This window comes from Petaurus breviceps, unplaced genomic scaffold (assembly GCF_028583685.1).
Source record: "Petaurus breviceps papuanus isolate PSGF00001 unplaced genomic scaffold, PetGlider_PUasm1.0 379, whole genome shotgun sequence".
NCBI lineage: Eukaryota > Metazoa > Chordata > Mammalia > Diprotodontia > Petauridae > Petaurus > Petaurus breviceps.
In genome coordinates, this window is record NW_027186303.1 from 1,923,240 (window position 1) to 1,938,009 (window position 14,770).

A 14,770-nucleotide genomic window follows, 5' to 3' on the forward strand; every position below is an offset into this window, starting at 1 on the left:
AAAAACCTCTCAAGATGTAGATCTTAAAGTTACTAGACAATTACTCATTGAACGATTATACCAAGATTCACTACCAACCTTATTTAGCACTTACCATTAATAACTGGAGTGTACACAACAATTCCAACCAAATTCGGATCCGATACTGTTGTGTCTAGAATAAGGCCCCCAATGCTGAAACATGAAAGAAGAACATTTAGAAGAAAAAAAGATACCAGTTACAACTTGCTATTTTTACAGTCTTTTTATAAAATGTTAAAAGTCAGAAGAAAATATAAAGTCAAACCAAAAGAAGTATGACAAAGATCTAAGAGGTTTGTGAGTGGCCCATTGAAGATCCTTCCTGTTTCCTTTGAAAGGCATGAGTTTATTACATGGGAACAGATTAGAGGACCTGCAGAGGTGAGCGGCATGGGAGGAAACCGTCCTGTGGGCCTCTACTGACACACTAAACCTCTAGTTATCTGGAGGCTGTGCCAAGATGAGAGATGGGTTCTGCCACAAAGTGAACCCCAATGTGGACTCAGATCCCACTCTGACTCTTAGCATTGGTTCTCCATGATACATAGCACAGAGCAAGGCTGGACTTGGGGGTCAGGAAGATCTGGGCCCCTCACCACTAACACTTAACTATTCTTTATCCCTCTGACCGCAGACAAGTCATGGAACTTTTCTAAGCTTCAGTATCCTCACCTGTAAGATGGAGATCATAAAACCCACAGAGGCTATATGAGGCTGTGAGGTTACAATGGAATCATTTGTGTAAAGCACTTTTCAAATTGCACAGGTCTATGCCAATTAACTTATAAGATCTTACACTTGGATTATGAACTCTGTAGACATATCTAGCATTCCTATGAAGAAAGACATCAGGTAAGGTGTAAAGAAAGAAGCCAAGGGAGGCACATGATGTGAGAGGACTGAGAGCCTGCCTCAGGAGCCAGGAAGACCAGCCAGCCAGGTTCCAGTGCTACCCTGACCTGTACCAATTGGGGGTCCTAGACCCATCGCTCCCACCTCCCTACAATCATGACTTACAGAGAAGATGCCTCTTGGAAGTGGTATCAAGTTTCACGCCCATAGGCCCCCATCCTAGCAAAGTCACAGAACTGGTCAAAAACAGGCTAGAGATGGGGCCAAGAAGTGTGATGTCACTGGCAGAGTGAACTCCCAGGGAGGAAACTCCATCTACTAATGCATGTCAGCACCTGCTCTGCAACTTCTGGTCTTAGAGAGTTGCTAAAAGCACTAACAAACAGATGACTTATCCAGGGTCATACTGCCAGGCAGTATCAGAGGTGGGACTTTAACACAGGTCTTCTCAACTCTGAGGCCAGCTCTCTATCCTCTACATCAAACTGTCTTTGTACTTAAAAAAAAAAATCCCCCCCCATCTTCAAAATCAAATATGGAGTAAAAAGTACAAACTCATTTTTAGAAGAAAATAATGAATCAACATAAGCCTCCTTTCTCCTTTGCCTATTGAATGTGTCCTTTAAAGCCAAACTAAAACACTCTCTTGTCTGTAAAGCCTTCCCTAGAAAAGTGAGGATTTTTCCATTTCTGGATTTCAACCACCCTTGCTCAGCACTGGAGAATTCTCTAAATGCCAAACCAGATAACAGCATTTTTGCTCTTCCTACACTTGACCCACATGCCCACATTGTCCACGATCTGACACTCACCTGCTTATAACCATCGCTGTAATGACAGGCTCCCAGCCTGAATGGAGAACAGTCCTCGTAGCTGGGTGTTTGGCAGCTATCACAATCCATATAGGAGTCAGAGCCAAGAAAAAGGCACCAACTAAAGGAGCTATGTAATAGTATGTCTCTGAAAGGTAATAAGAAATATTGATTCCAGTTAATGTGTAGTTCAAAAAATATCCAATCATGTACCTGAGGACAAAGTAGATGGATTACCATGAAAGCCTTAAGAAAAACAAAGTTTTAACTGATTATATATCTTATATTAAAATTAAAGTATTTGGTCTCCCCTATGTAAGATCTTGAAACATGCACTGAAATTCTTAATTACAGCAACTCAAATTTTAAATTCAATTTGAAATACAGGATTATTATAGCCTCCTGTGCTGGTGTCTTCCTCCACCCCTAGAATGTAAGAAGCTCCAGGTCATCTCATTGTGACTCTCCCCACCCACCGCTCTTTCTGGTCCTGTCTTCTTTACAAAAGAGGCTCTGACAAATGTTGGTGGAATGAATGAACTAACAAATGCTGGAAATCCATAAACCATGGGGATTAAATCAAACTTATTAGCTGTCAAGGTATAAGGTTAATTCAGAAAATTAAAGTTTAAAATCATTTTAACACCAAACCACACCAACTTGTAAAAAGAAAGAACACATACATTCACTTCTCTGGGGTCTTTTATTTCATCAAACTAACTTTTCAGCATTAATGCTCACACTGTGTCCGTAAGAGGAAGAAGAAATTGCTCAGGGCGGAAACAAAGAAATCATTCCATTTGATGATAGACTCTTGGTACATGGCACTGGTCAAGCTGTCCTGCTTCCTAAGAAAGTCTTTCTGCAGTGACATTCAGGTAAATGAATTTTCATGTTCCCTTCCATTTGATGACTTGCACATTCTATTTTGTGTAATTTTATCAATGATTTTTAAAGGATGGGAAAATAAGTTAATTTACAGTCTGGATCCACAGTTCTCCTTTTCCTCTTAATTCAGAGAATCATAATATTCAAAGAGACCTCAGAACCATAAAATCTACCCCCATCCTGAATCACAAACCCTGTTTCCAGATTTTTCCAGACAAACCCATTTTCAGATGACTTTAATCATTAGAAGATTCTTCATTATATAGAAATGAAATCTGCCTTTCCCAAACTTCCAACAATTGGTCCTATTTCTGCCCTCAGACACCAAGCAGAAAAAGCTGAATACATCTCCCACACAGCTACCTTGCAAGTATCTGAAAACAGAGATGCATTACCCCACACCTGGACTTTAGATTTCTTTCATGCAGGATAAATAGCTCCAGTGTCTTCAGTTCAAGATTGTCTGCCATGGGGGCTGCATAGTTTTAATCTCACTCTCCTGATTGTTACATGGGAACAACCTTCTAAACTTGGATCTTCATCTGGGGACCTATGAATATATACATATACATATGTGTGTATGTGTGTATATTTGATATATACACCAACACACACACACATACCTCTAAAAATCTCATTTCAGAAGAAATGGTTTCCTTTGTAATCCTCTATTTTTTTAATGCATTTAAAAATATCATTCTAAGAAAGGTCCAAAAGCTTTACCAGACTGCCAAAAGGTTACACTTGAAAAAAAATGTAAAAGAAGTCGAGAGAACCTGATATAGAATCTATACTTCTGGAAAATTCTGGAAATGAATCCTTAAAGAGATGGGTGGTAAACACCAAGGAAGAGAGAGAAACAGTAGCTTGAAAAGGCCACTATGACTTTATCAGGAACAGATCATGCTAGAGCAAAAAAAAAAAATTCATTTTTCCACAAGTTTATTAAGTCAGTAGATGAAGGGAATAGTTTAGATTTCTACAAATCTTTTGATAATGCATCTCATGCCATTCTTGTGGAAAAGATGGAGAGAAATTGACTAGACCATAATACAATCATGGATTCTGATATGGGTGAATGGTCAGATACAAATTGTTGTTAATGTCTAAATGTCAACACAGCAAATAAACAAATGAATAACATCGATGAATGAGTGGTAAAAGCATTCATTAAGCAATCACTATGTGTCATGCTAAGTGATACATGCTAGACATAAGACAATCCCTGTCCTCAAGCAGCTTCCACTCTGATGGGAGTGAGAGGGAGAAAGGAAAGAGAGAGTCTGGAAATGGCCAGGAAGCAGCCTGGATTTGTCTAGCCCAGGCCTGCTTAACATTTTTATCAGTGGATGGATAAAGGTAGAGATGAGACACCCATCAGATTCTCAGACAGCACCAAACTAGGAGGGACAGCTAATATATTTGGTGACAGTGTCAGGATCTGAAAGGGTCCTGACAGACTTAGAACAGTGTTGTCAAATGCAAACAGAAAGAGGGGCCAGTAACCCATACCCCAGGATCCCCATAGGTGCACAATGACCTAGAAAACACACATGTTTATATGTTTCTTTTCTTATTATCACATCACCACACTGAGACCAGATAGGAACTCTACTTTTAATCTGATTCAGGTCACACTCCGGAGTATTGTGAGTTTTATGCAGCCCAGAGGCTCAGGATGGAATACTGGGTTGAATCTGGTAAGAAGAAAGTCAGCAGGACTAAATAGGAAGTTTTACACTTCAGTACATAATCAATGTCACAATTACAAAATGGTAGAGGCAGGGTTACAGATTAGTTGTTTAAAAAAAAAAAGGTCTGAGGGTTTCAGTGGACTGCAAACTCAATCTGAATTACCCCCAGGATAAGTTCATCAGGAGGGAAACTGCTTTGGTACTCACACCTCATCAAGGACCTCAATTATTTCCACCGCTCTGATTGGAGAATGTAATCCCAGCCTCTCTTCAGTGGCCACCACTACCCTGCTGGGACTTTCTGGTACCACCACACCCCTGTTTCAGTTTTCTTTTGTGTACTGTCTCTCCCAATTAAATTACAAGCTCCCTGTATACAGAGACTGTCTTTCTTTGGTGTTATTGTTATCTCCAGTACTTAGCCCAATGCTTGGCACATAGTCGGCACATTATAAATGTTGGTCCTAGTGTAGCCTACTCAGAATCTGTGAGACCCGGCATGACTTCCCTGATACATGTGTGACTTCCAAGCTCTTGCCCCTTCTCATTTTAAACAATTGTTGCCCAAGTCTTCCCCTTGATCTCTCAGAGAGGATCTACCCGACATAGCAGTCGCTTTCCTCAAGGTCTTTCAATAGCCAGTAAGTGTCCTGGTGAACTAAAGGATCTGTCCTTAACTCAGGCCACATGTCCCAACGGCATCTTGCTCTGGTCATGCTTCTTTGATCATACTGATTTTGTGCACACAGTTTATCTTTGGAAATCTGCTGGAGCCTACATCAACTACCATCTAATTAATCAATAAGCATTAATCTCCTACTATGTACCTGGTACTTTGTTAACTGTTGGAGATCCAAAGCAAAATCTAAACGGTCCCTGCCTTCAAGAAGCTTAAATTAAGCTTCAATCCACTGTTCCAAGTCCTTCCCCCTGGGCCCAAACAGAAGGCCTTTTCTATACAATGATCTTTCAAACCCTGAAGCCAGCTGCCACTTCTTCCTTCCCCTAGCATGTCCCTGTAAGGCTTCTCAAGGCTAAGCATCCCCAGTTCTTTCACATGGGGTCACTATTCCCTCCTCAGGACATGCTCCAGTAGACCAATGTCCCTCCTAAAATGGAGCACCCACAACTGTATACAATGTGCCAGTATTTCTGGATAAGGAAAACTAAGACTTTCCCAGTTAGGAAGAATGCCATTTGCAAGTAACTGCTAACTTCGGAAGTCCTGAGGGGAAAGGGGCATTGAAACCGCTAAGAAAAACTCTAATTCAATCCAGTTACTAATCTATTATAATCTAAGAGAAAAACTCGGTATCATCTTTAACCATTTAAGGCAAAATGGATAAAGAATAAAATCAATGACTAAAGAAACTATCCTTTCACATCTCAACCCTTGACCACAGGGAAAGCAGCCCACTGTACCTGCCAGTGCTCAACGAATGTTCTGTTAAATAACTGAATTGTCCGAGTCTTCAGAGTTCACCATAGCAAAAGAAACTATGAAATTAGTGAGGGAAATCTGGTACGATATGCCTTGCCAAAGTGTTTTACAGTAATTCTGTTCTATTTTAAGAACCTGTAAAATGTAACCCTCCTGGTCCCATCAAACAGCATCAAGAAGAACATGTGTAGTTAAATTATATCCAACCAACCAAATTGTATCAAAATTATTACGGATAGTATAAACTGACAAATAAAGAAACATGTCAAACATTATTTTTCTTAGAGATAAGATTCTTTTCTAGATGACTGAACATTAAAAGAGGGGACTTAAGAGCCACTAATGATATAATCCTGCAAAGAGATATCATTCACTTAAAAGTAACCATGACTGTGGCATCAAATGAAAGCACAAAAGAGCCGCTTCCTTCTAAATTAAAAGCCCAACAGATGAGCTCACAGTTAATATAATAATCTGTATTTAACCAGAAGTCACCTTCCAGAACATCTAGGGTACTTATCAGACTCTCTGCAAGTCGAAACATAACTTTATCATCAATTGGATGCAGTCATTATTTTTGCTTGACCAATTTTCTTTGTGACAAAGAAAAGTTCAGTGGAGGGAGGGGAAAGGGGCTTTATAAAAATCTTGACTGTCAGGTCAAGAATAAAAGGCATCAAAATATCTTAAGACAAAAAAATTCTCTCTGCATTTCACTATTTAATGGCATATGGCATCAGAGCCTTGGGCTTGGGTCCCATTGCTTTCAAGCTGCCTGACATTTGTGTAGTCTCTGAGTGTCCGTTTCTAAGTAGATAGAAGGGTATAATGATTCTTGAACTATGCACTCCAAATCTCAGTCGCTAAGTACTGACTCTGAGCAATCCTAGCACTGTGCTAGGGACACAGAGACAAAGTGAAAAACAGCCCCTGACCTCATGAAGTTTCCATTTTTCCAGGGGATATAGAGCCCATAAACAAATTAATTATGGACATGATCATGTGAGGAGGGAGAGAACACTAAAGTGAGGGGAATCTGAAAGGGTGTCCCAAAGGTCTTGGGGAGCCTGGGATTTTAAGAGGCTCAGATAAAGAGGGAGCAAACGCACTCTAAGCATGAGGTAAGGGATGGTCTGGGAGTCTGGAAAGTCAGATTTGAGGAAGAAGTGGGCTGGTGTGGCTAGAGAAAGGAGAGGGCAAGATAGAGAACAAAGTCAAGTAGGCCATGTACAAAGGGCCTTAAAAATCAAGTTGATATGCCCAAAGGGCTAAAAAACTGTGCATCCCCTTTGACCCAGCAATACTACGTCTAGGTCTGTATTACAAAGAGATCATAAAATAAAAGGAAAAGGATCCAAACGTACAAAAATATTTATAGCAGCTCCCTTTGTGGTGGCAAAGAACTGGAAATTGAGGGGATGTCCAAAAATTGGGGAATGGCTGAACAAGTCATGGTAAAAGATTGTGATGGAATACTATTGTGCTTTAAGAAATGGTGAGTAGGTGGATTTCAGAAAAACCTGGAGAGACTTGCATGAACTGCTGCTGAATGAAGTGAGCAGAACTGGGAGACCATTGTACACAATAACAGCAACACTGTGCAATGACCAACTTTGACAGAATTAGCTCTTACGAGCAATGCAATGATCTAAGACAATTCCAAAGACTCTTGATGGAAAATGTTATCCACTTCCAGAGAAAGAACTATGGAGTCTAAATGCAGACTGAAGCATACTATTTTCTCTTTTTTGTTGTTTTTCTCTTAGAACAAAAGGGAAAAACCACAAGAAAGAGAAAAACAACAAATTCTTCTTTCACAACATGACTAACATGGAAATGTTTAATATGACTGTACATGTATAGCCTATATCAGATTGCATGCTGTCTTGGGGAAGGGGTAGGTGAGGGAGGGAGAAAAAATCTGAACTCAAAACTTTATAAAAGTGAATGTTGAAAACTATCCTTTACATGTAATTGGAAAAAATAATACTATTAAGGGTGTGTAGGGGGGAGTCAAGTTGAGAAGTCTGGAAGCAATGGAGAGTCACAGAAGCTTCTTGAGGAAGGGAGTGATGTGATCATACTTGTACTTTAGGGAAATTATTTTGGCAGTTCTATGAAGGATGGGCTAAGGAGACAGTATTCCAAACAAAGGCTGTTGGAAAAGTTTAAGAGAAACTTGGAATGGTGGTTGTGGGGATGGAGAGAAGGGGAAATGTGAGATATGTTATAGATGAAAACTGGTAGGATTTGGCAACTGAAAGGATGTGAAGGTCCAAGACTATAAACCCGAGTGAAGAGAAAGATGTTGGTGCTCTCCTCACAACAGCAGGTCCAGAGCAGGGCTATACTAAGAAGGGAAGACAAAAGGTTCCATTAGGGTAATGTGGAGTCCAAGACACCTGTCCAACAGGTGGTCTGGTGATGCCGAAGTGGGGCTGGCACTCAGGAGAGACACTAGGCTGAGACACAAAGGTCTGGGAGTCCTCTGCATGGAGATGGTAACTGAACCCATGGGATTGCAGGCAATCACCAGGAGAAGGTTTGGAGAAAGAAGAAAGAGTTTCCAGGACAGAGTCTGGGGGGATATCTCCATCTAGTGGGCAGAAAATGGATGATGTTTCACTGAAGAAAATCAAGGGAGAGGAGTAAATCTCCTGGGAGGGAAGAGTCTCCACGGGAGGGAGGCAGAGGAAGGTAATAGCATCAGGAATTAATGAGAGAATAAACAAAGCTCTCTGTAATTACAAGAAGCTAAGGTCTAAGTGTTGAGATAAAGACAATGTGGCATCATCTATGCTTTGACTTAACCGCCATGCTTCTCAACATCTTTCAGCTCCCTCTGCTTTTCCCACCAAGCTGTCGTTGTGTGGGTTTATTAGGATCAAAGGATTTCAGTCTTGAAGGGGCAGCATTCATGGCCTTCAAGATTCAGACTGAGAAATGTATTCGTGATGAATAAACAACAGTTTCCATATATTCACTTTTCCTGCATGAACATCTAAATAACATATATAATAAGATGTTTAAATCAGTAAAATCCTTTATGGAAAACCACCAAAGTTCTCTTTAGTACTTCACAAAGTGACATCCTTGGATCTGTCTAAAGTGGGAGGAGAGGGGGGTGGAGTCAAGATGGCAGAGTAGAAACAGGAATTCCACAGGGTTCTGGCTTCCACCTCTTCCAATTCATGTAAAAGGTGACTCTGAACAAACTTTGGAGCTACAGAACCCACAAAATGACACAGAGAAGCTAACCTCCTGCTGAGGACAGCGCAGCAAACCGGCAGGAAGCAGCCAGCAGAGCCTTCTGGGAGCCAACCCCAGCCCAGCTCAAGCCACAGGTCTTAGCCTCAGGGCGGCCTGACCAGCTTCCGGCTGCAGGGACTTCAGATCACCAGCAGCTGTGGTGGTTTCCATAATTATCAACCCGTAGATGCTAAGCACAAAGCGAAAGGGCAGTGCAGTGTGGACCTTGGGATCCAGTAGTTTGGAAGTACGGTCCAGCCTTTATCCCCTGGAGGGAGAAGCTGCTGAGGCGCTGCGGCCATGCAGCCGCCGCCACATGGCAGCTTCAGCTACTGGCCTGCAGACTGTAGGGGAACCAAGCAATCAGTCTGAGGGGTAATCACTCTTGCTTTAACCTGCTTGGATCTGAATCACTGTCTAGGGTGGAAGTCCTGGGGTGTGTGACCAGCTTACCAGAGTGTGTGGAGGCTCAGAGAGGGCACCCAACTAATACCTTCAGCAGCTGAGAAAACCCCAGCAATTTGGACAGAGCTCTCCTCTCTGGTAGCAGAATTCTACTATGGCAAAAAGCTCAAAAGTCAAGTAGAGTGGCAACATAAGCAAGCAAAGCAAGCAGAGCAACCCAACTTTACACTCCTATTTTGGGGACAAAAAAGATGAAAGCATGGAACAAGAGGAAGACAGTGAAGTCAGAACAACTGCACCAAAAGCTTCCAAGAAAAATACAAGTTGGTTATAGGCCATAGAGGAGCTTAAAAAGGATTTTGAAAACCAAATAAGAGAAGTGGAGGAAAAATTGGGAAGAGAAATGAGAATGATGCAAGAAAATTATGAAATGAGAGTCAACAACCTGACTGAAGAGAATAACACCTTAAAAAACAGACTGACTCAAATGGCAAAAGAGGCTCAAAAAGGCAATGAAGAGAAGAATGCCTTAAAAAGCTGAATTTGCCAGATGGAAAAAGAATCTCAAAAGCTCATTGAAGAGAATCATTCCTTCAGAATTAGACTAGAGCAAATGGAAGCTAGAGACTTTATGAGAAATCAAGATACTATTAAACAGATCCAAACAAATTAAAAAATAGAAGACAATGTGAAATATCTCATTGGGAAAACCACTGACCTGGAAAATAGATCCAGGAGAGATAATTTAAAAATTATTGGACTATCTGAAAGCCATGATCAAAAAAAAGAACCTAGAAATCATCCTTCAAGAAATTCTCAAGGAAACTTGCCCTCATGTTTTAGAACCAGAGGGCAAAATAGAGGTTGAAAGAATTCACAGCTAGGTGGTGCAGTGAATAGAGCACCAGCCCTGGAGTCAGGAGGACCTGAGTTCAAATCCGGCCTCAGACACTTAACACAAAAAATTTCCATGTGATCCTGGGCAAGAAACTTAACCCAAATTGTCCTCCAAAAAAAAGCAAAAAAAAAAAAAAAGAATCCATCAATCACCTCCTGGAAAAGATCCCCAAAAGAAAACCCCTATGAATATTGTAGCCACGTTCCAGAATTCCCAGATCAAGGAGAAAATGTTGCAAGCAACCAGGAAGAAACAATTTGAATATTGTGGAAACACAATCAGGATAACACAAGATCTGGCAGCTTCTACATTGAGGGATCGAAGGACTGGGAATATGATATTCCGGAGGCCAAAGGAGCTGGGATTAAAAGCAAGAATCATCTACCCAGAAAAACTGAGTATCATGTTTCAGGGGAAAATATGGTTATTCAGTGAAATAGAGGACTTTCAAGCATTCTTGATGAAAAAACCAGAGTTGAATAGAAAATCTGACATTCAGATATAAGAAGCAAGAGAAGCATGAGAAGGCAAACAGGGAAAAGAAATCATAAGGAACTTATCAAAGTTGAACTATTAACATTCCTACATGGAAAAATGATAATTGTAACTTATGAAACTTTTCTCAGTATGAGAATAGTTGAAGGGAATAGAAATGTGTGTGTGTGTATACACATACATATATATGTCTATATAGGGGGGTATATGGGCATATGAATACATATGTGAGTGTGTGTATATATGTGTACAGGTATACATAGAGGACACAGGACCAATTTAATAGGAAGGGATGATACTTAAAAGGTAAAATTAAGAGGTGAGAGCGGAACATAATGAGAGGAAATGGGGAGAGACAGAATGGGGGTAAACTATCATATAGAAGAGGCAAGGGAAAATGGTTACAATGGAGGGGAAGAACAGGATGGCAAAAGGGAATGGGTCAACCTTATTCTCATTGAATTTGGCTCGGGAAGGGAATGACATACACACTAAATAGGGTATCTCACCCTACAGGAGAGTAAGGGAGAAGGTGATGAGAGGGGGGATGATGGAAGGGAGGGCAGGCTGGGGGGAAAGAAAGTTGGAAGCACCCACTTTTTAAAAGGGACAGGGTCAAAGTAGAGAATGGAACAAGTGGGAGGTGGGATAGGAGGGAGGGAAATATAGTGAGTCTTTTACAATATATCTACTATGGAAATGTTTTGCATAGCTACATATGTACAACCTATATTGAATTGCTTATCTTCCCAGCAAGGGTGGGTGACAAGGCAGGAAGGGAATGAATCTGGAATTCAAAGTTTTAAAATCAAATGTTTAAAATAATATATATATATATACTATTATTAATTATTAATAATTAATTAATATTATTTTACATGTAACTGGGAAATAAAATATACAGGCACTGGGCATAGAGATCCACCATGCCCTACTGGAAAGTCAGAGGAGGTATGGGAGAAGATATGGGAGAGAGCAGATTGGAGGAGGGGATATCCAGTGGGATTATTATTTTGGGGTGGTAGGTAGGGGAAAAACGGGGGGAAAATTTGTAACTCAAAATCTTACAGAAATGAATGATGTAAACTAGAAGTTAATAAGTCATTTGATAAAAAAAATAAAAATAAAAAAATAAAGTGGGAGGAGAGAGAGCTTTAATAATCCCTATACATGTGGGAGTGATTCCCAAATGACATGTTGGATTCTTCACACACTGCAATCTTGAGAACATTACATTACAGCCATCAAGAACTAGCTTGAGGGGCAGCTGGATGATGCAGTGAAGACAGCACTGGCCCTGGAGTCAGGAGGACCTGAGTTCAAATCTGGCTTCACATACTTGACACACTTAATAGCTGTGTGACCTTGGGTACTTAACCCCAATTGCCCTGCCTTCTCCACTCCAAAAACAAAAAGAACCAGTTTGAAAATGGGCAGTCCTGATAATCACCAGAGGACTAGCTAAAGGCTTCAGTTAAATTGGTCTTTTTACATTAATCCTTGCTAAGTAAAAGTAAACATACTCAAACATCTTGGTTTAAAAATAAAAAAGATATTAACTTGTCAAGGCAAGATATTCCCCGTACATAAAAACGCAATGCAACTATGATTGAATCTATGAGTAAGAGTACGGAATGATCTCTATTCTTTTCATTCTTCCACTTACTAGGTGCTTGCCCATAGACAACTCTCAGGTCCTCAGTTTCCTTAGCTGACGAATGAGGAGCTAAGACTATACCATCTCTAAAGCCCTTTCTAGTCCTTTTATCTTATATGATTCTGCAACAAAATGAAGATAATGTTAATACAGGAAAGCAAAAATTGCTGCAATGAATATCATTCAACAAAAGTATTTTGTCTATTGATAGTCAGTACCATTATTTAACTGCTTTAAAGATGAGCATCTCTGAGCTTCAGCTAAAGTATCCCTAAATTTTCTTCTCGGGTTTAAACCCTAAGATACAACTGCTGTATGCTAATATTGTTGCACGTTCTCAGCATTACATATGCTAATGCCTCATCTCATAGAAGAAATCAGGTTACAGGGAGGAGTACTCATGAGGAACTACTTCACCAGAAATGGAGGAATCATATTCTTACTAGAACCCAAGTTCACCCTATAGAAGGCCTCTCCTTCCCATATTCACTTTTCTTCTACTTGAGTTGTGGCAAGAAGTTTCCCACTACATCCTGGCCCATCTCCAGTCGTCCTGATCTGTATCTGGCCACTGAGCCCAGAAGGCTCCAGAGGAGAAAGTGAGGTTGGTGACTTTGCACAGCCCTGCCTCACTTAAATCCACTTGTAAGTCACGGTGTCACCTTCCTGATGTCATGGTCCTCTTCAAGAACAAAGGACAAACAACATAAAACAATGGGCAAGATGGGTCACAGCACTGGGACCCACTACCCCACACTGCCTCTCTCAATAGCTCAGTATTCTATAATTCGCCCCTCCCTCCACCTGTAACCATAACAGAGAGACCCTGGAACATCAGGAATCTAGATTGCATTTATTTAAGAGTACAATAACACTAAGGCAGGAGATCTGTGAAACAACCGGGTTTGTGAAACAATCTGATGTCCAGGGCAATCCATCAGCAAGCATGTTTTGCAAGACATCTTTATCTTATTTTGTTTTAAAAATACTTACCAAGGCAGGCATAAAGACCCTGACTTATCCAGGCTAATATGGCCAGAGTTATGAGGTCCCCAAAACTAGCAGCAATCGGAGTGGCCACATTGTCCGGGTTGATGCCAGTCTTCTTTGATCCAACAATGACACCAACCATTATTATCCCTAAAAGAAATAAGGTCAGTTTGTCATTCGTACCAAGACTCCTTTTCCTATGATTCAAGAAAAACACTAAGCTTGCTATGGGTGTGCGGCAAACTGAAATACACGCATTCATCACTGGAGCCAAACAACCAATCTGCCCTGATTAGATGACTTAAGCAAAAGATGTAAAGAAAATGTTTTGGCAAAAATGCCTCCTAAAGACTTCAAATGGAGGTCACTGTTGAGATAAACATTTTCTTTCATCCATTATTCCCTAGATATTCAATGATGAGTTATATAGTAGGAGACAGTTACTCTGTAAATTTACAGTTACTCTGTAAATCTGGAGAAATAAATTAAACCCATGCAGATGCTGAAAAACAACATTTAGATGGGAAATTCAAATTTGCTACCATATGTATCTTGGATTTAATTTATGCAAGGGCCTCATGGTCCAATATGCTTATTCCAAACCTCAAAAGGAAGCAGTAATTGGGAGCAACAAAGAAAAGTGGGTCATGTTTACATGTGTGAGCAACTAAGGGGAAAACAGTAAGAAATCAATCTGTTTATACTGATCTAAATTTTGAAATATTCAGAATGAGGAAGTAACAATGAGTTCTAGATGGCAAAACACATACAATGAGCTTTAAAAATTCTATTTTAAGATACTCACCTTGGGGAAATAAATCATCAGTCAGAATTACAGAGGATTCCCCATCACTGGAGGGTTCAAGAAGAGGATAAGACACCGTGAAAGGGATTTCTGTCCAGGTACAGGTGGGATGAGGATCTCTTGGATCCCCTCCCACTCTGAGACACCAGGACTAGGCAAAAATGACTAGGGGACCCTGTGACATTGTTCCTTAGAGTCTTGTGGTTAGATTAAGTCTGACACAAAGCAGTTCTCTGCAGATAGGGCACACTTAATAAATGGCTGCCTAATCAAATTTAATAGATGCTGAAGGAATGTCACAATCAACATATAACAGGGTTTGAGTTTTCTATGGGTTCTAGATGGAAAATTCAATAGCACTCTGACCTTGTTATGAGGAAGACTCAAATTCAATTCATTCCTCAGACTCTTCCTAGCCATGTCCCCCTGAGCAGGTCATTCTGCTTCTCTATAGTTTGATCTATAAAATGGGGGTGATAAGAGCCCCTATCTCACATGGGTGTCATAAGGCCTCCTTACAGTGTGCTACAAACCTTCAAGTACAGTCTCTGTAACAGCTGGTG

General features: G+C 40.5%; 1 protein-coding gene across 1 annotated transcript in view; it reads right to left on the reverse strand.

Moving 5' to 3' along the window:
• Nucleotides 1-14,770, reverse strand: part of SLC41A2 (solute carrier family 41 member 2) — a 122,557-nt gene that overhangs the window by 52,227 nt on the left and 55,560 nt on the right. The window contains exons 6-8 of the mRNA XM_069099390.1: nt 13,406-13,552; nt 1,686-1,833; nt 95-174 (exon numbers count right to left, since the gene is read on the reverse strand). Coding sequence (XP_068955491.1) covers nt 95-174; nt 1,686-1,833; nt 13,406-13,552 — 375 coding nt within the window. The remainder of the gene's footprint in view (nt 1-94; nt 175-1,685; nt 1,834-13,405; nt 13,553-14,770) is intronic.